Source organism: Rhagoletis zephyria, unplaced genomic scaffold (assembly GCF_001687245.7).
Source record: "Rhagoletis zephyria isolate East Lansing unplaced genomic scaffold, Rhagoletis_zephyria_1.1 Rzeph_scaffold_00844, whole genome shotgun sequence".
NCBI classification, from domain to species: domain Eukaryota; kingdom Metazoa; phylum Arthropoda; class Insecta; order Diptera; family Tephritidae; genus Rhagoletis; species Rhagoletis zephyria.
Genome location: NW_016157928.1, coordinates 55,712 through 77,069, shown reverse-complemented (window position 1 = coordinate 77,069; position 21,358 = coordinate 55,712). Strand labels below are relative to the sequence as shown.

The window sequence follows — 21,358 nt, the reverse complement described above, 5'->3', positions numbered from 1 at the left end:
TAAATTGTAAAATATTAATATTTAGCTATAGAGAAATAGATCCACATGAACTTCAATCATATGTACCATCAGCTTATAAATAGATATATGCCATGACGTGTATCACTAATACGATTCATTTCTATTTCCTCTCATACTGCAGAAATTTTGATTACTTTTTATATTAGCCTAGGTCCCCGTATTAGTATTCTCCTTCGTGTTCGTGCTCGTCTTCGTATTATCTTCGTTATCGGATTTTTGCATATGTTAGCTAAGACTTCTGAAAGAGCTGGCAACGCTCCTATGTACAGTTCACAAATAAAGCGTTTTTATACCCATTTCATTTGATAACCATACCTTTAATAATTGCTTTAACTTAATAAATACTTTGAGTTTACGTTTTTACCAGGTGGCAACCCTCTTTAGTAATGTAAATATTTAAACTAAGGATATCTTACCACCTTCGATTCACGTAATATTATAATATTTCATTTAACTCACGCATACTTTATTTAAATTCTAAATTTGAAACAGGTGACAACCCTATTCAAAATATTTTCAAACCACAACCTCTTTCCTCTGACATCCATATCAGGATATACATTCCTGGCTATTCACTAAATTTTTAAACCTTGTTTTCAGAATTTTTAGAAAAATTTTTAGCATGCAGTTTTGTAGCCCATTCAACTTTTATATAATAAAGTGCAAGTTTCAATTGGGTACAAAATACCGTTGATTTTTAAGAATTTTTTTGCAGACGGTGCCACGCATTTTTTCCCATTTAAAGTGTGCTCGGCAATTTTTTTATATGGAAGACAAAATCACAAATCAACGGTATTTTCTAGCCACTTGAAACTTGCACTTTATTGCACTAAAATTGAACGGGCTACAAAACTGCATACCAAAAAGTTTTCTAAAAATTCTGAATAAAAAGTTTAAAAATTTGGTGAATAGCCAGGCTTTTATATAGAAACATAAAATAAACCATGGAATAATAGCCAAAACTCTTCAAAGTAAGGCGAGTCTATTATTTCTGCCGCCACTGTATATACTGAATACCCAAATCGTCTCAAGTCACAAAAAGAGTCACTAACTTATAGTCTCAAATTTAATGATTTCAGATGAGACTGACTTACTGAATACCAGTCTAAAGGTAATTAAAAGTAAAGTAGTGCGATTTAGAATGCGTCTCCAATCTGATTATCATATTAATATTGAAGCAGGCAATGGCAAACGTTCGAGTGTATTTTTGTCTTGGTAAAGCTTCTCATAAAACCATTCGCCATTTGAAATAGTAATAAAGATTTTCCCAGGGAAAATTTTAGACCAAAATCGGTCAATTAACAAATAATTAAAAAAAAAACGATTAGGCGTAGGCCTGTACAAGCGAAAAAATAGTACTCTTGGGTGCAAAAAGTACACTTTCGTTTGGCATCTGAAAAATCGCACAGCTGTCAATCTTTCAGATAAGCTATTCAAGTAAAGCACTTGCAACAACTCTTAGGAAAATTGTGACCATATATATTGGGTATGCCTATGGACTGAGGCTCAAGTATGGTTTGCCCTATCCAAAAGAATAGCGAACATATCATATGCGGCTCCGCGTACTTGGTAAAGCCGTTCGAACAGTAGCAAACGCTCCAGCGTTCGAAGTATTCAACTCGGTACCAGCTGGTGATATCTTAAATTGGATGGGAAAACTCGGCACAGAAGGACTTTGCCTCATTTGGCATTTCCAGTGGGCGCCAGTTGAAACAGAAAAGAAATGACTGGTTAGCTCTAATGGACTCAGCCAAAATGGCTTATGCGGTTACAGAGCCTAACAGGAAAACGTAGATGATAGATTTATACCACATGCGGTAAATTCACTTTAACTCGGAAGCAAAGTAACTAAAAATACTAAATACTTATGTGATCAGCATCACCGAACTAACCACGTCCAAGAAACATGAGTTTCATTCGTTATAATTCATTATATTTTTGCTATCAACCAGCGGTTTAGGTTTGGTTGTGTTATTCTGGGTGCCTAGTGATGTCAGATGGAGATAGCGGTTTAATTAAGTATATTCGAAGTATGCATCATTTAGGATGTCAACGCTTTTTTGAGAACTTTAGTAGTGCTTGAAGCCCAAGTTTTGCCGCGTCTTCAAAATTACACGAACATTAAGTTCTGAGCTGTACACTCCCGCTCCTACACCAGCATTCATTTTTGCGCCGTCTGTGAAGAGATTAAATGTCTTCCGGCTAGGATTTATGCCTCTACGCCATCCGTTTTCTTGGATAGTAACCCGAAACCCAAGCAAGCTACCATGTATGTAGTCTGTTGTGGGTACATGCCGTTTGGCTATATAACTTTGGCTATTGTTTCTTTACTTGAGCTCCCCAGCTGCAATCAGTCTCCCCGCGGGCTTAGCAGCAAGGCTCTTTCCCGCAAGGCGGATGGGTATTATATTGAGAATTTTTTCCAGTCCAGCCATTGAAGTTGTTCTCAGTGCTCCTATTGTACACAATAGAGAGAGAGATGTTGAACCAGCGCGTATAAAGATCAGCACATCAAAAAGTACATATTACTTTTCAACATTATTTGTAAATAATGTCTAAATAAATGCAAATGACGTCAAATGCCACAATAAGATAGAACGCGAAACGCAAAAACCTAAATCATACCACTTATTCCCCCTTTTTTTTTATAAAATTTTGCATTTAACCCCAGATACGTTTCTACATACCGTCAAATCAAAAACTTCGAAACTTGCTTAGTAGGCAGGAAATCTATGCCAAAGCCACAAGAAAAATGAAAAAAATGAAAACGAGCAACGAAACAGAAAAAGTATGCACATCGAAAATTTTTTAATGCCCCAAAACAGCACGTCATAAGTAACAAAGTAATAGAAAGAAGAGTGCTAGCTGTGAAGAAAACATATGGAGGAGAAACAAAGTTCAACTCAGCTACGTGGCATGCAACCATGTGGCAAACAGCTATTGCCCAAAAACACAAACAGTAGGTAATAGAAGCAACAAAGGAGGCAGGCGCTGACAGAAACACATATCTTCTTTTTTACATGGATATTTGCGTAAAGTTACTCGTCATATACAAGAAAAAGTTGTACAAAGTGAATCAGAACTATCTCCATGGATTTACTTCCATTAAAGTGTAATATTTTATTGCATTAAAATTCAAATTTATGTTATGTGTCACACTCCTACAGCCAGCTCACACACACACACAAACACACACACACACACACACACACACACACACACACACACACACACACAGGAAACGAAATACGCGCCCATCAACAGCGTTTTGGGGTAAGCGCCTAAAAGCTAGCTAAGGGTGAAGACCTAAAGTGCAGCGTCAGCCATTTATTTCTCAGTTTTTAGTAATTTTATCCGTTATTGTTTATTTCAATGTTTTACTCAACTTTGCGCGTTCATCTCTCTTAAGATTTTATTTTTGGAATTTTGTGATTTTTCTGGTTTTCATTTGGAACCAAGTATGCATGTGGTAAAGCTTTAGGAAATTATAGGAAAAAACATACATACCAACAAATAAATTAATGAGAATAATGAGGTACGCGAGGTAGTTTTCTCAAGTGTTCTCTTATAACATTTTTTTGGGATCCTGCACCTATGCAGGCCAGGTTGACTTTTTGACCAAATTATACATAAAGCAGATGTCTAAATCACCCTTTAAAGAGTTTTAAGCCTCGGTTAGTTCCAAACAATTTAAGCTATAAAAGTAGCAAAGTGAAACCTAACCGATGAACGATGATGTTCTTCATTGAGACATGCACAGCCTTAAAATAAGTACTTCACAGGCTGAGTATTACACGCAACCGTGTTCCATTCTTCACATATCCTGGATAGCTGTGATGTCAGCTTTTTAAATGACGAGGACAGAAATTCAGAAATTATCCTTATTTCGTAAGCGAGGGTCTTCAGCTTATGGGGCAGTTGTCATGGCATTGGCTATTGTGGGTCCCAAGCCCAGCGGACATTCCATTGATTAACGTTTCTCTTATTAGCAGGTACCGAAAAATACGCATTCCAGTTTTGGTTAAGTTCTGAACGAGAACAAATTATAATATCAAGACCGTTCAGACAAAAGAGCGAAACAAAAACCAAAGTATTGAGAGCAGTTTGAACGGAAACAAAATGAAAACATAAAGTTGAGGAACATTTCCGTAAAGCGAACAAAGCTCTCAGGAATGTTCTCAAGAAGAACAGAATGACAACGAAACTTGATTAATTCTAAGCCAGAGGAAAGCTGGATCACTTCAATTACCTATTCGTTTATTATTAGGGTGAACGGCCTTTGTATGGAACAATTTTTCATTTTCGGTGCAAGAAAAATTCATGTCTAAAGTCATTATTTCACTTAATTTGCGTCTTTCGGTTCCTTTTTAATTAATTTTAATATTCAAATATTTCACACTAATGGAACGCTATGAAACCAATTGTGTTCTCGCTTCCATTCTTTGCGAATATTTCAGGTAATATTTTTTCTGTCAGAAATATTGAGACTTTTTGGCAGCTAACTGTTCTCCGAGAAAAAGTTCCCTAGACTTTAATTCCCGTTTTGTTCTCTTAGAAATGTTTCCGAATGTATTGTTGGCATTTGGTTCTCTTTGGGAACGTTCTGCGGGGTTTTGTTCCAATATAATTCCCATTGGGAATATTCTCAATAGTTTTGTTCTCATTTTGGTTTTGGTTTTGCGGCGTTCTCGGGAATAAAACTAGGAGAACGTCATTTAGCTTTTTCTATCGATCCCTGCTTATTAATTTACAGAAGTTGTTCATATTTAATTCAATAAAATTTTATAGACTGGTTTACGAGCCAGTTTTTTATCAAAGGTCTACGAAATTTTGTTCCTTTGCCAGCGCAAAAATGCATGAATGCGCAGCAATATTAATACAAAATCTGAGGTTAAAAAAAATCATCAATCATGCACAATTATTTTTTAAATTATAACTTTTTTAATGTCCTTAGAAGACCCGAATAAAAAAGTTAACGTGCCATCGCAATAAATAATAAAGGATACTAGTTATGTATATCCATATTTAACTTAGCAGAAATGAATAAAATTGTATTTCTAAACTTCACCTCACTCGTACGAACAGATAGCGATATGAGATTATGCAAAAACCAGTTTGGGTATCTCCGTTGTATTAAAATAAATCATTTGAAATAAACTTTTGTAAATTATTTACTAATTTCTTTTTTGCTTTTTACTTTTTGCAAAAAAAGGGTATATATTTTAGCTATAAAACTCAATCGGCTATGACCTCTGCCTTTAATTCAATGAGCTGAAGCAATTCCATATGTTACAAGGTTCAGAAGCAGATTTGTTGCACAGAGAAACAGTTGGCAACTATTAAACCGTTTTTTATTACTGAAAATTTTTGAATTGGAAAAGTTACTCGATTGGGAAAATGCAAATTCAATAGAGCGGAATAGAAAGAAATGAAACTATACAAATGCTTATATAAATATGAATAACATAACTATTTATATACATATGTATGTATATAAATATTAACATATTAAATAAGTTGCACTCCACATAGGAGTAGGTGCAGTAAAAATTAATTAATTATAAATTGTCAAAATGATCGCGGCTGTATGTTTTCAATGAAGTAAGCAGATACCCTTTAGCCTTCTGGCTATGTCACGGGGTAGCTATTTTTTCCAGACGTATAAAAACTTAAAAAAATATGCACTTAATTTTATGAGTAAAACTTCCTTTTAAGTCTTAGGGCCCTATTATCGTTCGCGAGTCGAATTAAAAATTAGTCGAATAGGCCGATTTCATATTATTGTTCGCGGTTCGCCTGCTGCTCGCCCGTGACATTCGCGTCTTAGGTCGAACGTTCAAATTTTGAAATTACGAAATACCATTCGACTAAACAACGTTCGCCTCAGCTTTCAAAAGCTGGCGAAGGAAATTTGTGCGTGATAATAAATAAAATAAAATCTAAAAATATAAAAAATATGTTACAAATTGAAAATAAAAGGTACATACATGCATATATTAATAAAAAAGGGGTTATTTGTGCTAATATATGTATATGTAAATAATTTTCACAATATTTAAGCAGCATGAAGAAAACGAATGCGCGGCAATTTGAAAAAATGGTGCAAATGATGCGGGAGCATCCAGATGTAGCTCGAGGACTTGGTGCTTTCGGGTCCAATAAAAAGGATACAGCAGAGCTGTGGAAACAGCTATCAGTTCAATTGAATGCACTTGGTCCACCAGTGCGTGATGGAAGAGGCTGGAATAAGGTAAGTCAGTGAATTACAAATCTCACTCTGGGGGAATGCTGCAGCCGCCAACATAAACATTTCATTATTCATATTTTAAGGTATGGCTCGACTATAAGTTAAAGCTGAAAAGAAAAATAGCACTGAACAGAAGTGAGAGCATCGCTACTGGCGGTGGACCTTATCGCCAGCTGACATTATCACCTCTCGAGCAGGAGGTTGACTCTCTTCTAGGCTTAGAAAGAGCAGCGAATCCTGAAGGCGTAAGTCATGGTGCCAGCAACAGTATCAGTGCTCCACTTGCTTCAGAAAACTGTATTGAAGAGGAAAATCTTCAAAGCGAGGTTGAAGCTACCCCTCGCAGGAGAGTGCGTTCGTCGGTAGTAAATGCGGATGTAAGGGAAAACGAACGAATTGAGATGCTGAAGCAGCAGACGCTTAATCAGGAGAAGTTACTAAAAGTGGTAAGAGGCCTGGGTGAAAAAATGCACGACATTGGAAGATATGCGCGGAAAACTTTTGAAATTTCGAAACAAAAAGAAGCTCGTGAGGAGAGGGAACACTTCGAACGGATCCAGCTGCAAAAGCAAAAACTCGAGCTAAAGCTCCGGGAGCTTGAGTTGAAAGAATTAAAGTATAAAAAGCATTTATAAAAAAATTGTACTTAAATTATATCGTCACCTAAAATACCAAAAGACGTAAAAAACATCGTCACTGAAATGGAAAAAGATGTGACTAATAATTTTTTTGCATAATTCGATGTGGGGAGTTATAATTCNCTCCGTCGCAATCTTTGAATGATAAGCCCTTCATTACTGTAGCTGTCCTCATAAAATATATCCACACTACTCATCATTTTGTTTAATTATTTATTTAGGCCTTTTATTTATTAAAATTTGAAAAAATTACAATTCGAAATAAATATAGATATTTTAAATTGACGTTTGGCAGGCGTGCGACAGACGTCAATTTCATTTCTTATGTTGGTAACAAGGCGAATGAAGTCGAATCAATTCATTCGCCAACGGTAATACAAAACTATTGCCCACTCGCCAAATAAGACGAATAGAAATAGTAATTCGACTAGCGAACGATAATAGGGCCCTTAAGAACTGCCTAGCTGTCTGAGTAAATATATAATCTGATAAGCAGTATCCAAAGCCCCTATATATAACCTGGCAACTGCTTCTTGTATTACGGATAGTTCTAAGGTTATGCTACACCTCCCGAAGATGGCCAAGCAGAAAAGACTTCACCTCACTTGGGTCCCTGGCAAGGCAAGGCACGACCAGGCAGATTCTTCCTGGTAAAGAACGCATTGGTATGCCTTTTTCCACTTGCAAGCTGCTACTTAATGAATTTGTTTACAAATTAGCTGAAGTACGACTTGTCTAATTTCCAGGCAGACTTGGCCTTAATATGACCGGAAGCGTACACGAAGGGTATGCTCTCTTAGAAGAGAGGACGCATCTAACGTCGTGGGGCCCTAACCGGGCACTGTCTAATAGGTAAGCATGCGGAAAGGTTTAGCGTGCCATTCCGGAACGGTTGCAGAAGCTGCAAGGACGACGAAGAGCAGAAAACAGTCTTGCATATCTTGTGTAAATGCCCTGCAATGTGTAGAAGCAGGCTGCGTCACCGTCTAGGTGCACCGTTCCTGGCCGCCCTTAGGGAGGTTTCAAATATCGATGCGAGCAGCCTGATGAGATTCATCAACGACACGAAGTTATTCAATAGGGAGAATAATTGAACGGTGTCAACTATGATAACACAATACGCCTTTTATCTATGACCTAAGTGTGCCACTAAGGCTAAGTAGCCACCTCTACCGACCTACCTAATTTAATATTGATTGAGTTCAAATTTAGTACCAAGTAGCCAACATATCAGTACTTCAAACAAGAGTAAGCACCTGGCTGCGATGTTGTAAATCCAGTATACTACTTCATTTCATGAGCATGCTCTATTCGTGGCCGATTGTTGGTCTACATATTTAAATAGCAGTTTGAATTTTGATCGGCGATTTCATTGAGGGAATCTTGGGGGTGAGTCTAGCGTACTCAGTTCTATAAGCCTGTGGCCCGAAATGGAGTGCTCTTTGATTACCCGCTAGGCTGAGATCTGATCACTGAAAGTATCAATAAGAAAGGTATTATCAAGAGTTTCTGTGCGAATTGTTGAATGGAATCAAACTCACTTCCATTGTTGCAAATAGCAAGATTAGTGCTTAGCAAATAATTATTGAGAAACTTATAACGTTCATTAATATTAATGCTGTCCCATTTGATGAATGGAAATTCGTTTCCCTTTCCAACAACAGCATAATTTTTGGTGGGTTTGTGCTTCTGCCCAATTACAACTGCGAGTGAAAATAAAGCGCTTATTTTTCATACAGATTTCAGTTATAATTCGCTTATTCCCCGAGGCATAACTATTTATACAATTAGACTATTTGACAATTTAGACTACTGTGCACATGATTATTATTACATATTTTTGTTTCTCTTGGGTAGTCCAGCGTGAACAATGAATTTTCCAATTTAACTGAGTGCATTTCACTCTTTTTAATTTACACCTTCTCAAACCTCCTGCGAAGATTGATTCATGCATTAGGGAAATGAGCTGGAGAACAAAATGCGTAAATGCTTTCAATATGTAGGCTCACGCACATACAAGCTCATAAACATATAAACTTAAGAAAGTGGAAATGTGCACATTCATCGGTTCGATTTGTACGCATTTCAATCTTAAAAACCTTACACGTACGTGGCGGAGCGCCGTACTCGCAACATGGAAAAGCACCATGGAAGGCCGCCTTATTCTTTTCATTCTAGGGGTATTCTCGAAGTCTTGCACGATGCACGGATTGCACGAAATGCAAAAATACTATTCCAAATTTCGAAGAGTACGAGAACACCCCATTGCAAAGTGGTAGCATGCATGGGGAGCAAGCAGCGAAATTATGTATCAAATACAATAACAAGAGACAGCAAAAAAAAATTAAGTGAGCGAGATGAGAGGAATGAGAGAAATATGTAGCAATTCCAACAACAAAACAACTAGCACAGGGTCGCTATTATCTTGCTATGCTATTTTGCAAAATATATACATGGGTTTCGACGTTGCATATTTTGCAGCGATAGGAAATGTTGTTTCCCATGAATTTTCTTGTTGTGTGTTTGCAATTTATGCAATCCGTGCAATCCGTGCTACGTGCAATGGCTTTGCAAGATTTGGAGAATACCCCTTCTGTATTTCGATTTGAATGCATGGATGCGTACATATTAATGTATGTATGTACATATGTATTAGATGTGCCTGTGAATGTATGATAATATTCTTCGATTTCGTAGGCAGTATCGAATTAAGCTCCTGGCTTGAGTGAGTAGACCTTTCGTTGAATGAATGAGGAGCGGTGACATGCAGCTCTGTTTCGACTAAAAGAGTCAAAAATTAACAACTTTTCGTGCTTCCCTGAGAAAGACTGTTGTTTACGAGCGAGTGCTTTCAAACGTGCGCTCAGGTATATACGTACATATGTATGAATTTTTTTGTACATAATAAAGATGCTTGATACATTTTTAATATTGAGGATTTGCAATTGATAGGCGCTTTCTCGAACGCTAAGGATTTACAGGTGAGCTACTGCAAGCAACTCGGCGTCATTTGCCATTTGCAACTTTATATTCTATCAGCAAATATTCAACGGCATACGAACCCAAATATTTATGACAACATAAGTAAATTGAGAAGCAATGAATTAAATTTAATTTAAAGGATTTTATTTCTTTTGCATCTTCTTTTTTTATTGTAGTGATGGCATACAAAAAGCGGCAAATTCCCTTACCAAAAATATGACGCTGCAAGATACTTAAGTACCCTTAACTTCCGTAATTGTCTTTGCTTGAGTGAAGTTGGTTGAACTTTTATTTATGTATTTACCTGTGGTTACTCAAATCGAATTTTGGTTTTTTATGAGCTTACGTGATCTAATCAAAAATTCGTATCCAATAGAATTTGTTTGGTGCCGCATGTAAATAACTATGAGGAAAAGTGCGGCGATTCCCCTGCTCCTGCTCCGCTGGGTTACTTGAGGGATGCGGTAGGACATTGGACTATGAGTAGCGAGGAGTCGCTTAGGTTGCTCCTGGATACTCACTTTCCTTCCAGTCCCGCCCTTGAGGAAATATCCTTAGGGGAAGTGCGTGGAGACTGCGCTGATTTTTCTGACCTCTCCGATGAGCGCCGCCTGGCGTGGGCAATTAACTCGTTCGAACCCTTCAAATCCCCAGGACCCGATGGTATCATGCCTGTGTAGCTGCAAAAGGCGGCGGAGGTGCCATGCCGTTTGTTGACCCCAATCTACGCGAGCTGCGTTAGATATGGGTACATTCCCAGGGGTTGGAGGGTCGTCAAGGTGGTGTTCATCCCGAAGGCCGGAAGGAGCTCTCATGTTGTCCCCAAGGACTTCAGGCCGATCAGTCTCTCATCGTTCCTGCTGAAAACGTTGGAGAGGCTGGTTGACATGTACATAAGGAGCATGATTCCTCTAGATCGCCTATCTAGAGCTCAGCATGCTTACTGTAAAGGAAGGTCGGTAGATACTGCTCTGCATACAATTGTGAGGTGTGTAGAGGAAGCCTTCACTCACAAGGACTTCGCCGTAGGAGCCTTCCTCCATATCGAGGGGGCTTTTAATGATGTTCTTCCGGACGCAATAGTTAGGTCGCTAGATAAGCTTGGTGTTGAGGTCAGTCTCATTAGGCTCATTGAGAATTTGCTGCGTGACAGAACTGTCATGGCCGTCTCTCGTATGGTGAACAGGGGCACCCCGCAGGCAGGGGTTCTCCTACCCCTTCTCTGCGTCGTCGTGGTGAATGAGCTACTGGTGGAACTGGATAAACACGGCTGTCGGGTAATTGCCTATGCAGACGATGTTGCACTCCTAGTTAAAGATAAATACCTTAACACGCTGTATGAACTGACCCAACGGTACCTTAACATAGTTACTAACTGGGCGGCCAAAAGTGGCCTCGCCGTCAACCCCAGTAAGACAGAACTGGTCTTATTTACAAGAAAATATAAAATCCCCGCCGCTGTTCTTCCCTCGGTTGGATATCTGCGCTTACAGCTGTCTGACAGGGTCAAGTACTTGGGCTTGATCGTAGACAGGAAGTTTTCGTGGGGGTCAAACATCAAGGAAAGGGCAAAAAAAGGCATCAGTGGCCTTGTATTGCAGCAGGGGAGCTATTGGTAAGAGATGATGAGATCTCCCCTAAAGTTGTCTACTGGCTTTACGAGACCATAGTCAAGCCAATTATGTTTTATGGCGCCCTAGTCTGGTGGAACTCGCTGAAAAGGGCTACACTAGCTAGACAGCTGGAGCGAGTACAACGGGCTGCATTATTTGATATTAGTGGGGCACTGCGGACCGCCCTCACACTAGCATTGAACGTAATGTTAAACGTAGCGCCTGTCGACGTTGCAGGCAGAATTGTCGCGGCGCGAACGGCTATTAGACTCAGGGAAGCCGATTGGCTGACCAACCTAGGGACTGGACACTCTGAAGTTTTAGGGCGCTGCGATTTCATCCCGAATCGTACGGATTACTGCACCACTGATATTAATTGGTTATTGTTTAGTTGTTTTTTTTTAATAATTTTGCTCTCATTTTAATATTTTTTGTTTTGTGTTATTTAGTTAGTTGAAAGCTTTCTTCCCTATTCACTTCTCCTTCTGCCAGAATCAGTAGAGCCAGCCGTCACGCCTGTTTTCAATTATTTGAAAATGAAATCTTCTCAAGAATTTGCATTTGCTTACAAATTTGAAAATGCGACATGAGTACTGTGCATAAACTTATTTATATGTACCTACATATATATTCATGAGAAAGAGGGAAATTGAAATTCACATACTTATATTTGCTCCTATGTAAAGGATTGGCGTCGCGCGTATAGGAGTGTGTATTTGCAAGCAAAACTCTGCAGGAAATATATAAGAAACTTTGAAAGTAGCAATGAGTGTGCATATTTTCAACTGTACTGTACGTTTAGTGATAAGTGATGATACTAGTTTTTGTTTTAAATAAAATTAGTTTCTCTATCCCAGCTCCTGGAAATATTTAAACGAAACTTATCAGTTCCCTAGACTTCGCCATGTGGAGCCGATTAAAAGAAGGTCACACACATGTTAACTACTTTTAACTGAAATTTTCTACAGGGTCTGCTCTACACGGTGGGCAGGAAGCGAAGATAGGTTGCATAAAAATGTCGACAAAATCTGAAAGCAGGGTTGTATTTGTTGATATCTTAAGGTTAAGAATCCGCTTAAATTGAAATCCTAGCTGCTCCTGTTTTAAAGATATCCNTTTTTGTCGACATTTTTATGCAACCTATTTTTGCTTCCTGCCCACCGTGTCTACAATCCAGTCAGGCGTGCCGCCAGGCATAGAGCCAAATATATACCAGCGAGTTCTATGTGGGACACATGCGAGCAAATTGCGTTCACGGGACATGAAAATTAAATACGCAGAGGATTTTAATTAATAATCAGTCTATTGGGATGCAGCGCAGCGTGAAGTTAATTAAGGCATGAAAAACAACTGAGCAGGGGTAACAAACATCAAGCGCCACATCATAGAAACGCAACGCACTACAACATCATCAATAGTGAGTGAAAAGAACAACGACAACAAAAACAACAATACGACAATCAGAACTAATAACTAGTAAATTTGCTTTCTTACGGCGAGTATAAATATTATCTACGCACAAATGCATGAACTATGTAAATATGTTTGTGTGTGTGCATGTGATAATAAACCTGCGCCGAAAACAAATATGTACGTATCACGATATAATCGCATCTACAAAAACATACACACGTATCTTCAAAAGTAGTTATGAGATTCTTTCTTGTACTTCAATAATTTGTAAATATTTTCTTTTCGAAAGTGATACAAACCAGTGGATACCAGCAATAAAACCCGCAGAAATAACGCGCATGGGCTTAATTTGCAAACATGGTATTCAGATGATATAAACAGGCACCCTTTGGCTTTCAAAAAGTATGGGCATAACTTGATCTTCATCCGAGCGTATGCTCATTGACACTCAATCGTAGTATGCCTTTATTACGTTTGGTAAAAAAGCATAAAAATAAAATTTATCGGGCTACAAGAAAGCTCTTGCGACTGTTCCATTATTTATTTGGTTTAAAAACTGTAAAATATAGGGGTAATTCCGTGCCAAATCGACCAATGGTTAGACTCGACCCCTTCGATTTGGATGAAATTTGGTCAAAAGTTTTATTTCAACCTATAATGAAGGTCCCCCAACAGAAAAAAAATTAAAAAAAAAAATGTTTGCAAAAGTTATGCGAATTTCAAAATTTCACTATTTTTCCAGTTTTACAAGTTAAATGTAACAAAAAATTATATTGAAAAAATTCAAAAAATTGCAAAATTGCTAAATTTTTAAAATTGAATTAAGCAAAAATTAATATTTTGTTTGCTATTTTTTTTTTGCTAGTACCTCTGCTGTTTTTTGTTTTTTAAAGGATATACATTTTTGAGTTTTGAAAAGAATTAAATTTTTTTCTTTCGTCTATTAATAAAATTGTCTCATATTAATACTCATTCTTAGTATTTTGTGCAACAAGTATTAAGAAGTGTAAGGCGAGTAAAGGACAACAAAGTATAGTATACCCTCGGTAATAGCGAAAGATTAAACTCAGAGAATAACAGGTTTCATATGTATATCGAGTTTATAAAGGTTGCATTGCTAAAATAGGTGCTTCGCTAAAATCGAGGTTTCGCAATTATCGAGAGTCGCGATTACTGAGGGGGTACTGTACATACATTAGTAAAGTTGCTTTTTATATCCTTTCCCAAAATGCATATCTTATGTTAGCTAGGTCGTTTTTCCCTCCTTTTTCTGACGTTGATGCCTCATCCCGTTTTAGTCTCGTTTTAGTCTGGAAAAGTTAAATTGATTTTAACCCTCTGCTCTATTGCTTCCCTTCTGTGTATTCGTTTAACTTTTCGTACCACATCACCAGCAAATTCAAGCTAATACTGCGTCTGGAAATTTGTATCCTAGCTTGCTAGCTGTTGAAACCGCTTGATTTGTTCATCTGATTCGGTTAGTAAATGTTAACCGGAGATTAGTGTGAACAAGGCTTTGAGCCTGTTACACTAGTCGAGCACTATACATCTGTGTTGGTCTCATCCCCTTTAGATTCCATGACCACAAAAATTGTTGCAAAGTGTAACATTTTATAAATCGCTTGCGAAATAAAAGGAAACCTTTGTTTTTACCAAAACTCAAAAATTCGTATCTTAACAAAAACAAAAACACCTCCGTGAAAATTTTAGGTTCTTTTAAGAACATGCAGAGGTACCATGCAAAAAAAAATCCAGCCCAAAAAATGATAGTTTTTGAATCATTCAATTTTAAAAAATTTTGCAATTTTGCAATTTTTTGAATTTTATCAATATATTTTTATAGCTCCTTAAAACGAGTCCAAATTTTTTTTTTAGCTATAATAGTTTTTGTGAAATTCAAAAAATTAACTTGAAAACCTGGAAAATAGTGAAATTTTAAATTTCGCATAACTTTTGGATTTTTTTTTTTTGTAATTTCTTTCTGTTGGTGGAACTTCATTATAGGTTGAAAGAAAACTTCTGACCAAATTTCATCCAAGTCGAATGGGTCGATTTGGCACGCAATTACCCATACTTATTATTTTTTTAATACATTTTTGAGTTTTTGGAATACGTTTTTTTTAAACCCTATATTTTGAAGTTTGGGTTATAATTTTGCTCCCAATTTCTTTTTTCATATTTCCCGAAACCACTTCTACATAATAGAGTGATAAGATATAATGGATAATTATACAATTTTTCAAAGCTAATTTACAAAAAATATGTATATGTAGATATGTATGTCAGCGTGGGCCGAAAATCCGCCTTTTTAGAATTCGGATTGGTAATAGCAAAAATTTGGTACATTATGCTCTAAAAACAGTCTGTGCGAGAGATGACAATTTTTCAGAACTTTGATGGACTTGAACGAACCTAAGATATTGACCAAAAATTGTCATCTTTTACACAGATTATTTTTAAAGCATAGTCAGCCATGTTTTTGCTATTGCTAATGTATATATACATATAGAATATAAAAAGCAATATTTTAAACGAATTCCGTTTGCATACGCACAAAATTGATGAATGGTGTGGGCAGGGTAAATATGCACATATGTATGTACAAATGTATGGACACACACATCTACCTATTCCATGCACATGCACGCTTAAAGTAAAGTATTCCACCAGAACTATCTTCCCTATGGATTTACCACTAGTGTAAAATTACACTAGTATGTACAAAGGAGTATTTAGCTGTCCAAAAAATGGCCAATGGCGGTACGAGAGGGAAAGCACTGACGCGCCGTAGGAACCATGAGGAGAAGTTAACAAACCTAGCGGTCAATGGAGCTAAAAGTATATATGAATTTGTTGCCCCACACCTCGCTATGACTTACTTACAACTTGTAAATGTCTCTTCTATTTCACCGCCTTCAATGCATACAAAGCTTACAAATTTCTTCACCTAATCTATTAGCTGGACACGCAAGCCACCGCTGAATTGAAACAATTGCATAGATCACCCCTGCCATATTTCGCTGCAGTATGGATGTAGTTTCAGTTACTCTAACTAACATTTTTATGCTGTTCTGCACTTTAAAAGTTTGTGGTTTTGCTGTCGTCCTGCCAAAGTCATCATTCTTGTTTTTGGCAATGCTGCTGCATTGACCTTTTGAAGTAGGAAAGAGATACGTTTTGGTTATTTAAATATATCTCTTATGTAGAACAATAAACTTCATATACATACACGTAAATATTAGACTGGGTCGCAAGAAATTTAAATATATAATTCAGTTTTAGCTACAGTAAAATTTAATATTTTGTGTGGCGGAGTAACAAAAACAAAATTCTGGAACTTGACCTCCAAACTAGGGTGGTCGTATATAAAATTAAATTTCTTTCGTATCGGATTAGATTCGTTTACGTATGTATATGCATTAGGGTGTTAAAAATCTAGGGGGTGGCTAAACTGAAACACAAAAATTAAGTATTTTTTAAGGGACAAATTTTTCGTTTAAGCGTAAAATGCATTTATACACAGAAAAGTTACAGCGACGTGAAAACCATGGTAAAAAAAGAAGGTAGTTTCACTTAGTGATATTAGCATCTTAGCCATTAGACTTTTGCTAAGATTATGACATTTTCATCAAAATCCAGCTACCAGATTAAAAATTGTAATACAATTTTTTTCTGAAAAGAATTTTATCGACAAAGGAAAAAATAAAATAGTTATACATATATATATTTTTTTTAAGCTGCAAAAATACCAGAACCACTGCAAGGAGGATGGTATAAACTTTTTCAATTTCCTTTTGTGAGGCGAAAATGGCTTGAAGCCTGCGGCGTATGTTCTCAACATTTTTCTACCACGGATATTAGCAGTAGCCAGCACAAGACCATACTCTCCAAAAGTGTAATGCCGTGAAATGAAAGGTAATGAAAAACTGTATTGGCCAAAACATACAAAAGTAATAAAATTTTCTTGCGTTTTTTTTTTTTTGGGAACAAAACTAAATATGAAAATAAAAAGGTGAGAAAAGTTACATCTTGATGGGTTTGTCGAATTTATTAAATAAAAATGCAACACACATACATTTCGAAGTAAAATTGCATTCTTTGTATGTAAATATTTTCAATACATATATGTATGTATACCATGAATTAGACTTGTTTGGTTTCGTCTAAGAGACTAATATATTTAGACCCATTTACTGTGAAAGAAATTCCCATCACGAAATTCCCTAATTTATTTTTAAATATTAACAATATGGTAACGCTGCTAGCTACATGAACAAAACAAATTATGCTTTATAAAGCTTCAAAAATCTCAGTATCCGTCAAAAAATGTTTGTTTATTGAAACTACCTTCTTTTTTTATTATGCGTGAAAACTCTATTTCGACCGGAATAATTGTTGGTGTTCATAGATATCACATACGCCATGGCATGCGAGTAGTTTGGGCAGTCAGACAGCCTTTTGGCGTTCAATAGCGAAGTACGAGTTTTGTAACAGCGCACTCAAATAAAATAGAAATCACAATTTGACTGCCAGGCTATTTTTAGAACTCACCGAAGACGATCATTTTTACAATCCCAAAATCCACTGTAATAAAACTTGCAAAGTTTTTATGTATAATGACCAACCCATTCTAGTGTACCGACATATGCATATATATAGATGCGTTTATGAATATGCAAAGTTGTACTTACTATATAACAGAATAAGTGCGTATGTATGCACAGTATTTATTGTAACTTTGCGCACTGCAAATACCCAGAAATAAATTGGACGTCCCTTAGAATAGCCCCAACGATAACACAGTGTAATAAACTTAGGGCCATTGTGTGAAGGTACTACAATTGCCCTAGAGGAAGAAAGCACTTTTTGCATAGAGCAACAACCCCAAAGTTTTTTTTAAATTTTTAGATAATTTCATATTTCGGATAAAGCGTTTGAAAAAGTAAAAAATAGGTTAACCCAAGAAACCCGTTGAAATCCATAGTATGAATTTACAGTTCTAAAGTGCGTAGATCTTCACGCTCATATCTATATTTTCTATTGGAAATTAATAAAAAATTTATTTTAAAAAATTGTTTAGCTTGTCTGCTATATGGGAAATTAAAATACTTTAGACATGATTATGAGCGTTAGCTAGGTGCAGCTATTGAAAAGTTGAATTATTCATCTTTTTATCTCATTTTGAAAAACATAAAGGTGGGCTGTGCTTGCCGCAAATCGGTTTTCGGCATGTGCAACACATTAAAAAAGATTTTTTCAATTCAGTGGTTTTCGTGCATTCTGCGCACATTCTTACTTTCTGTTTCGCCATAGTCTGACTCATTTAAGTTTCTTGGCTATGAGAGAGGAACAAAATGCATGGGCAGGAGTTAATTGGCATCCCTTTTGCTACAATCGATTCAATCGTAAGTCAGATCTAGTGCCATGATGTGATTTTATGGGATGCAAGCGTTAACGCCTACAAAAGTTCTTTCTAGCATTTGATATAATTTTGACGAAATGCTTCGGTTGCATTTGTGCCCATAGCTAGATCTCTTTTTAAGTTACAAATATATGTATGTCTTATTTAACCCTGCGATCTCTTCAAGTATAACTCGTCTACTTTCACTCTGTTCCGGTGCAGCTCCTCTAGGTTGTCGCGCACAATCAACCCAAACCTAGTTCCGTATTTTTCCGGTTTTGGCTAGGCCATTGGCGATTAAGTGTAAGGCCCATAAAATTGTTTGTCAATTGTCACACATTCATGTCAATTGTAGTATAAATATGAGCAGCTATTCGAGCGAATGATCCTATGAGCTTCGAATCAGTTGAAATTTGTGATTCGATTTATATTTTTTTCTTCTGCTCACATCACCAAAGTGAATAATTTGAGGTAAGAAAACAATCTACTCTATCCTGAGTTTCGTCCGAAATAAATTTCACCGGAAAATTTTTATTCCGCCCATAGTACAAATATGGAAATCGAAATTGAAAAAGGAACCGGTTCGGGGAAAATGAAACTCATGATAAGGCCAAATATTTTTGCTATTTCGCTACACTACGCTACGCTATTTTCTTCTTCTATTATTTTTTAATCCATTCAATATAATTAAGTTAGCGGTACATTTTATTTTTATTTACATCAAACGCAGTACATAGTAATTCACAAACCACTTCTTTTGAGCTAAGGCAACTGCCACATTTTGTGACCACTTTGCAGCGGTTTAAAGAAAGCAAAACGGGTAGTAAAGAACAAGTGAATTTTTATGAGCTTTCAAATTTTTATTACTAGGTCCCACTTACTTATTTGCGAATGTGCTTAAAGACATTCATGTGTATGTGCCGCCCGTATGGACTTCCGAGCAAACTAGCAAGTCAAACAGAAAAGTTATTTTGTCAGTTGATTATTACTGAAGCTTAAATGTTTTACAAAGCTCAAAAGTTTTGCTTTTAATTGTTCAAAGCCCGAGTCAGTGGTAAATAGAGTAATATTGACTTGGTAGAAGTAAAATTTCTGAGTTTAATAAAAAATAAAAATAAAAAAAAGTAAAAATAAAAAATTTCTACACTAACGTAAGATAACGTCTTTGTTATTTTTTCATATCGGACGTATTTCGCTAAAAATATAAAGTCACATTTCCGATTTGCATCAAACCCGGTTGGCGGTTTTTTTTTATATATAAAATAAGTTGACACCAAGGGCGAACGCAAGTAGGGGTTTTGGGGGTGACCACCAGAATATGCTGGTTGTAGATATTTCGTCTGATAATAAATAATATTACTAATGTGCTTTTGAAAGGACAATGAAATTTCCACATGGACTGGGAGTAGTTCAAGGCCATAAGAATTGGCAGGTAACCTTGAATTCATTTTCTGAATTTACATATGTATACACCTTATTGCAGAATCCGCTTAGTGATGTGTAAAATTTGTAACGCCCTAAACTAATCGATAACGAGAATTATAAACTCCTTTTTGGTTGTTTGTGTTTCCGACAGGGTAGGAGTATGATGTATTGTGGAACGATGGAGATATACAAACAGAAAACATTTCAAGGGAGAATTATAAACGAACAAACAAACACCGTATCCGATGTAATATTCGAACCACTCAAGATGTTGTACGAAAAATATGAGAAGATCCCTGAAAAAAAAGCCAACGCGAAGATACATACCTACGCCGCAGAGACCAAGAAAATGAAAATAACGGATTTCTATCTGCCGGCACAAGCAAGCAACCTAATAACGGAACATAAACCGACGCAATCACGAAAACCAAGAAAATAAAAATAACGGATTTCTACCCGCCGGCGAATACAGGCAACCAAAAAGCACCTACCTGTGAGATAATGAAACAAAAGCGGTCGCACTTAGATGGGTATGCATGACCTAGCAGTTAGTAACACGAATACATAAAAAGCGGAAGGAAACACGAACTATTCAGAACGAAAAATGACACTGAAGATGGCACAACGCCGAAACCGGTTTGTCTACAAACCAAATTTCCATCGTTCAATCGTTCCACAATAAAATATAAACCTACCTATCCTGTGTAAACTCCTTGAAAAGCTGTGAGCACCACATGCTACATTTAAATTTACGCCTTCGACCAAACGTAATTTTAAATTTCAATTATCATGCGTTAAAATGTGTCAAAGATAATTTTTTACATTTCAAAATTAGATGATATGGTAATGCTCCTTCTTAAGATTAAATAATATTTACAAAGTAAATTTGGGGAACAAATATTAAATGGTTTAGATTTACTTAACATCCACCGAGATATAGAAGCGAAGAACGAAGAAATATTGAATACAATTTTTAACCGACTTCGAAAAAAGGAGGTGGTTATCAGTTCGTCGGAATATATATTTTTTTTTATGAATGTTACCGGAAAGGTAGTGAGTGCCTCCGAGGTGGTCGCATACTAATCTGGTTTAGATACGATCATTGGATCGTGAAAAAATAACGGTACAAATTTGTATATGAGAATTGAAGTCGGTTTTGTTTTTGCTTAAAAATTATTTATTTTAAAGACGAAGCAGTCGAGAAATTATGTTTCTAATTTTTTCATGCAAACATATGTAACCCTTCGAATTAATTAAAAAAAAACTAAAACAGTATAGACATATTTAACCACCGAAACGCGTATTTGGTGAACTTGATTAAATGGAAAAAAAAATTTTTGATCAGAAAAATTTACTCGCTCATCCAAACAATGTAAAGTTTGTCGTACGAATATTTATTTTAGTAAAAGTCCGTTCCACCGATTTTTTAAACACACTATTTTCTAGAGAATTAATCAAGAAATACTATGGTGTTATTTTAAACTAAAAAATTGCATGTAAACACTTTGAGAATCAACTTTAAAAAATTTAACTGTAGAAAAAAGAAAAATTGAAAATACATACATACATATGTATATGGAGCCTGTTTCTTTAGCTTGGTGTTAAGATGAAATTCCTA

The 21,358-nt window shown here is 36.4% G+C and overlaps 1 protein-coding gene across 1 annotated transcript; it reads left to right on the top strand.

The window, feature by feature from the left end:
- The first annotated feature begins 5,745 nt into the window (after positions 1-5,745).
- On the top strand, positions 5,746-7,022 carry LOC108361770 (uncharacterized). Its single transcript, XM_017614519.1, has 3 exons — positions 5,746-6,000; positions 6,085-6,271; positions 6,352-7,022. The coding sequence occupies exons 1-3, from the start codon at positions 5,978-5,980 to the stop codon at positions 6,901-6,903; spliced, it is 762 nt and encodes a 253-aa protein (XP_017470008.1). The 5' UTR covers positions 5,746-5,977; the 3' UTR covers positions 6,904-7,022.
- The last annotated feature ends 14,336 nt before the right edge of the window (positions 7,023-21,358 follow it).

Excerpts from the sequence above, each read along its gene's own strand:
- LOC108361770 (XM_017614519.1), top strand. The coding sequence starts at position 5,978 with ATGTTACAAATTGAAAATAAAAG. Across the intron at positions 6,001-6,084 it reads TTACAAATTGAAAATAAAAG|CATGAAGAAAACGAATGCGC; the intron begins GTACATACATGC and ends ATATTTAAGCAG. Across the intron at positions 6,272-6,351 it reads ATGGAAGAGGCTGGAATAAG|GTATGGCTCGACTATAAGTT; the intron begins GTAAGTCAGTGA and ends TCATATTTTAAG.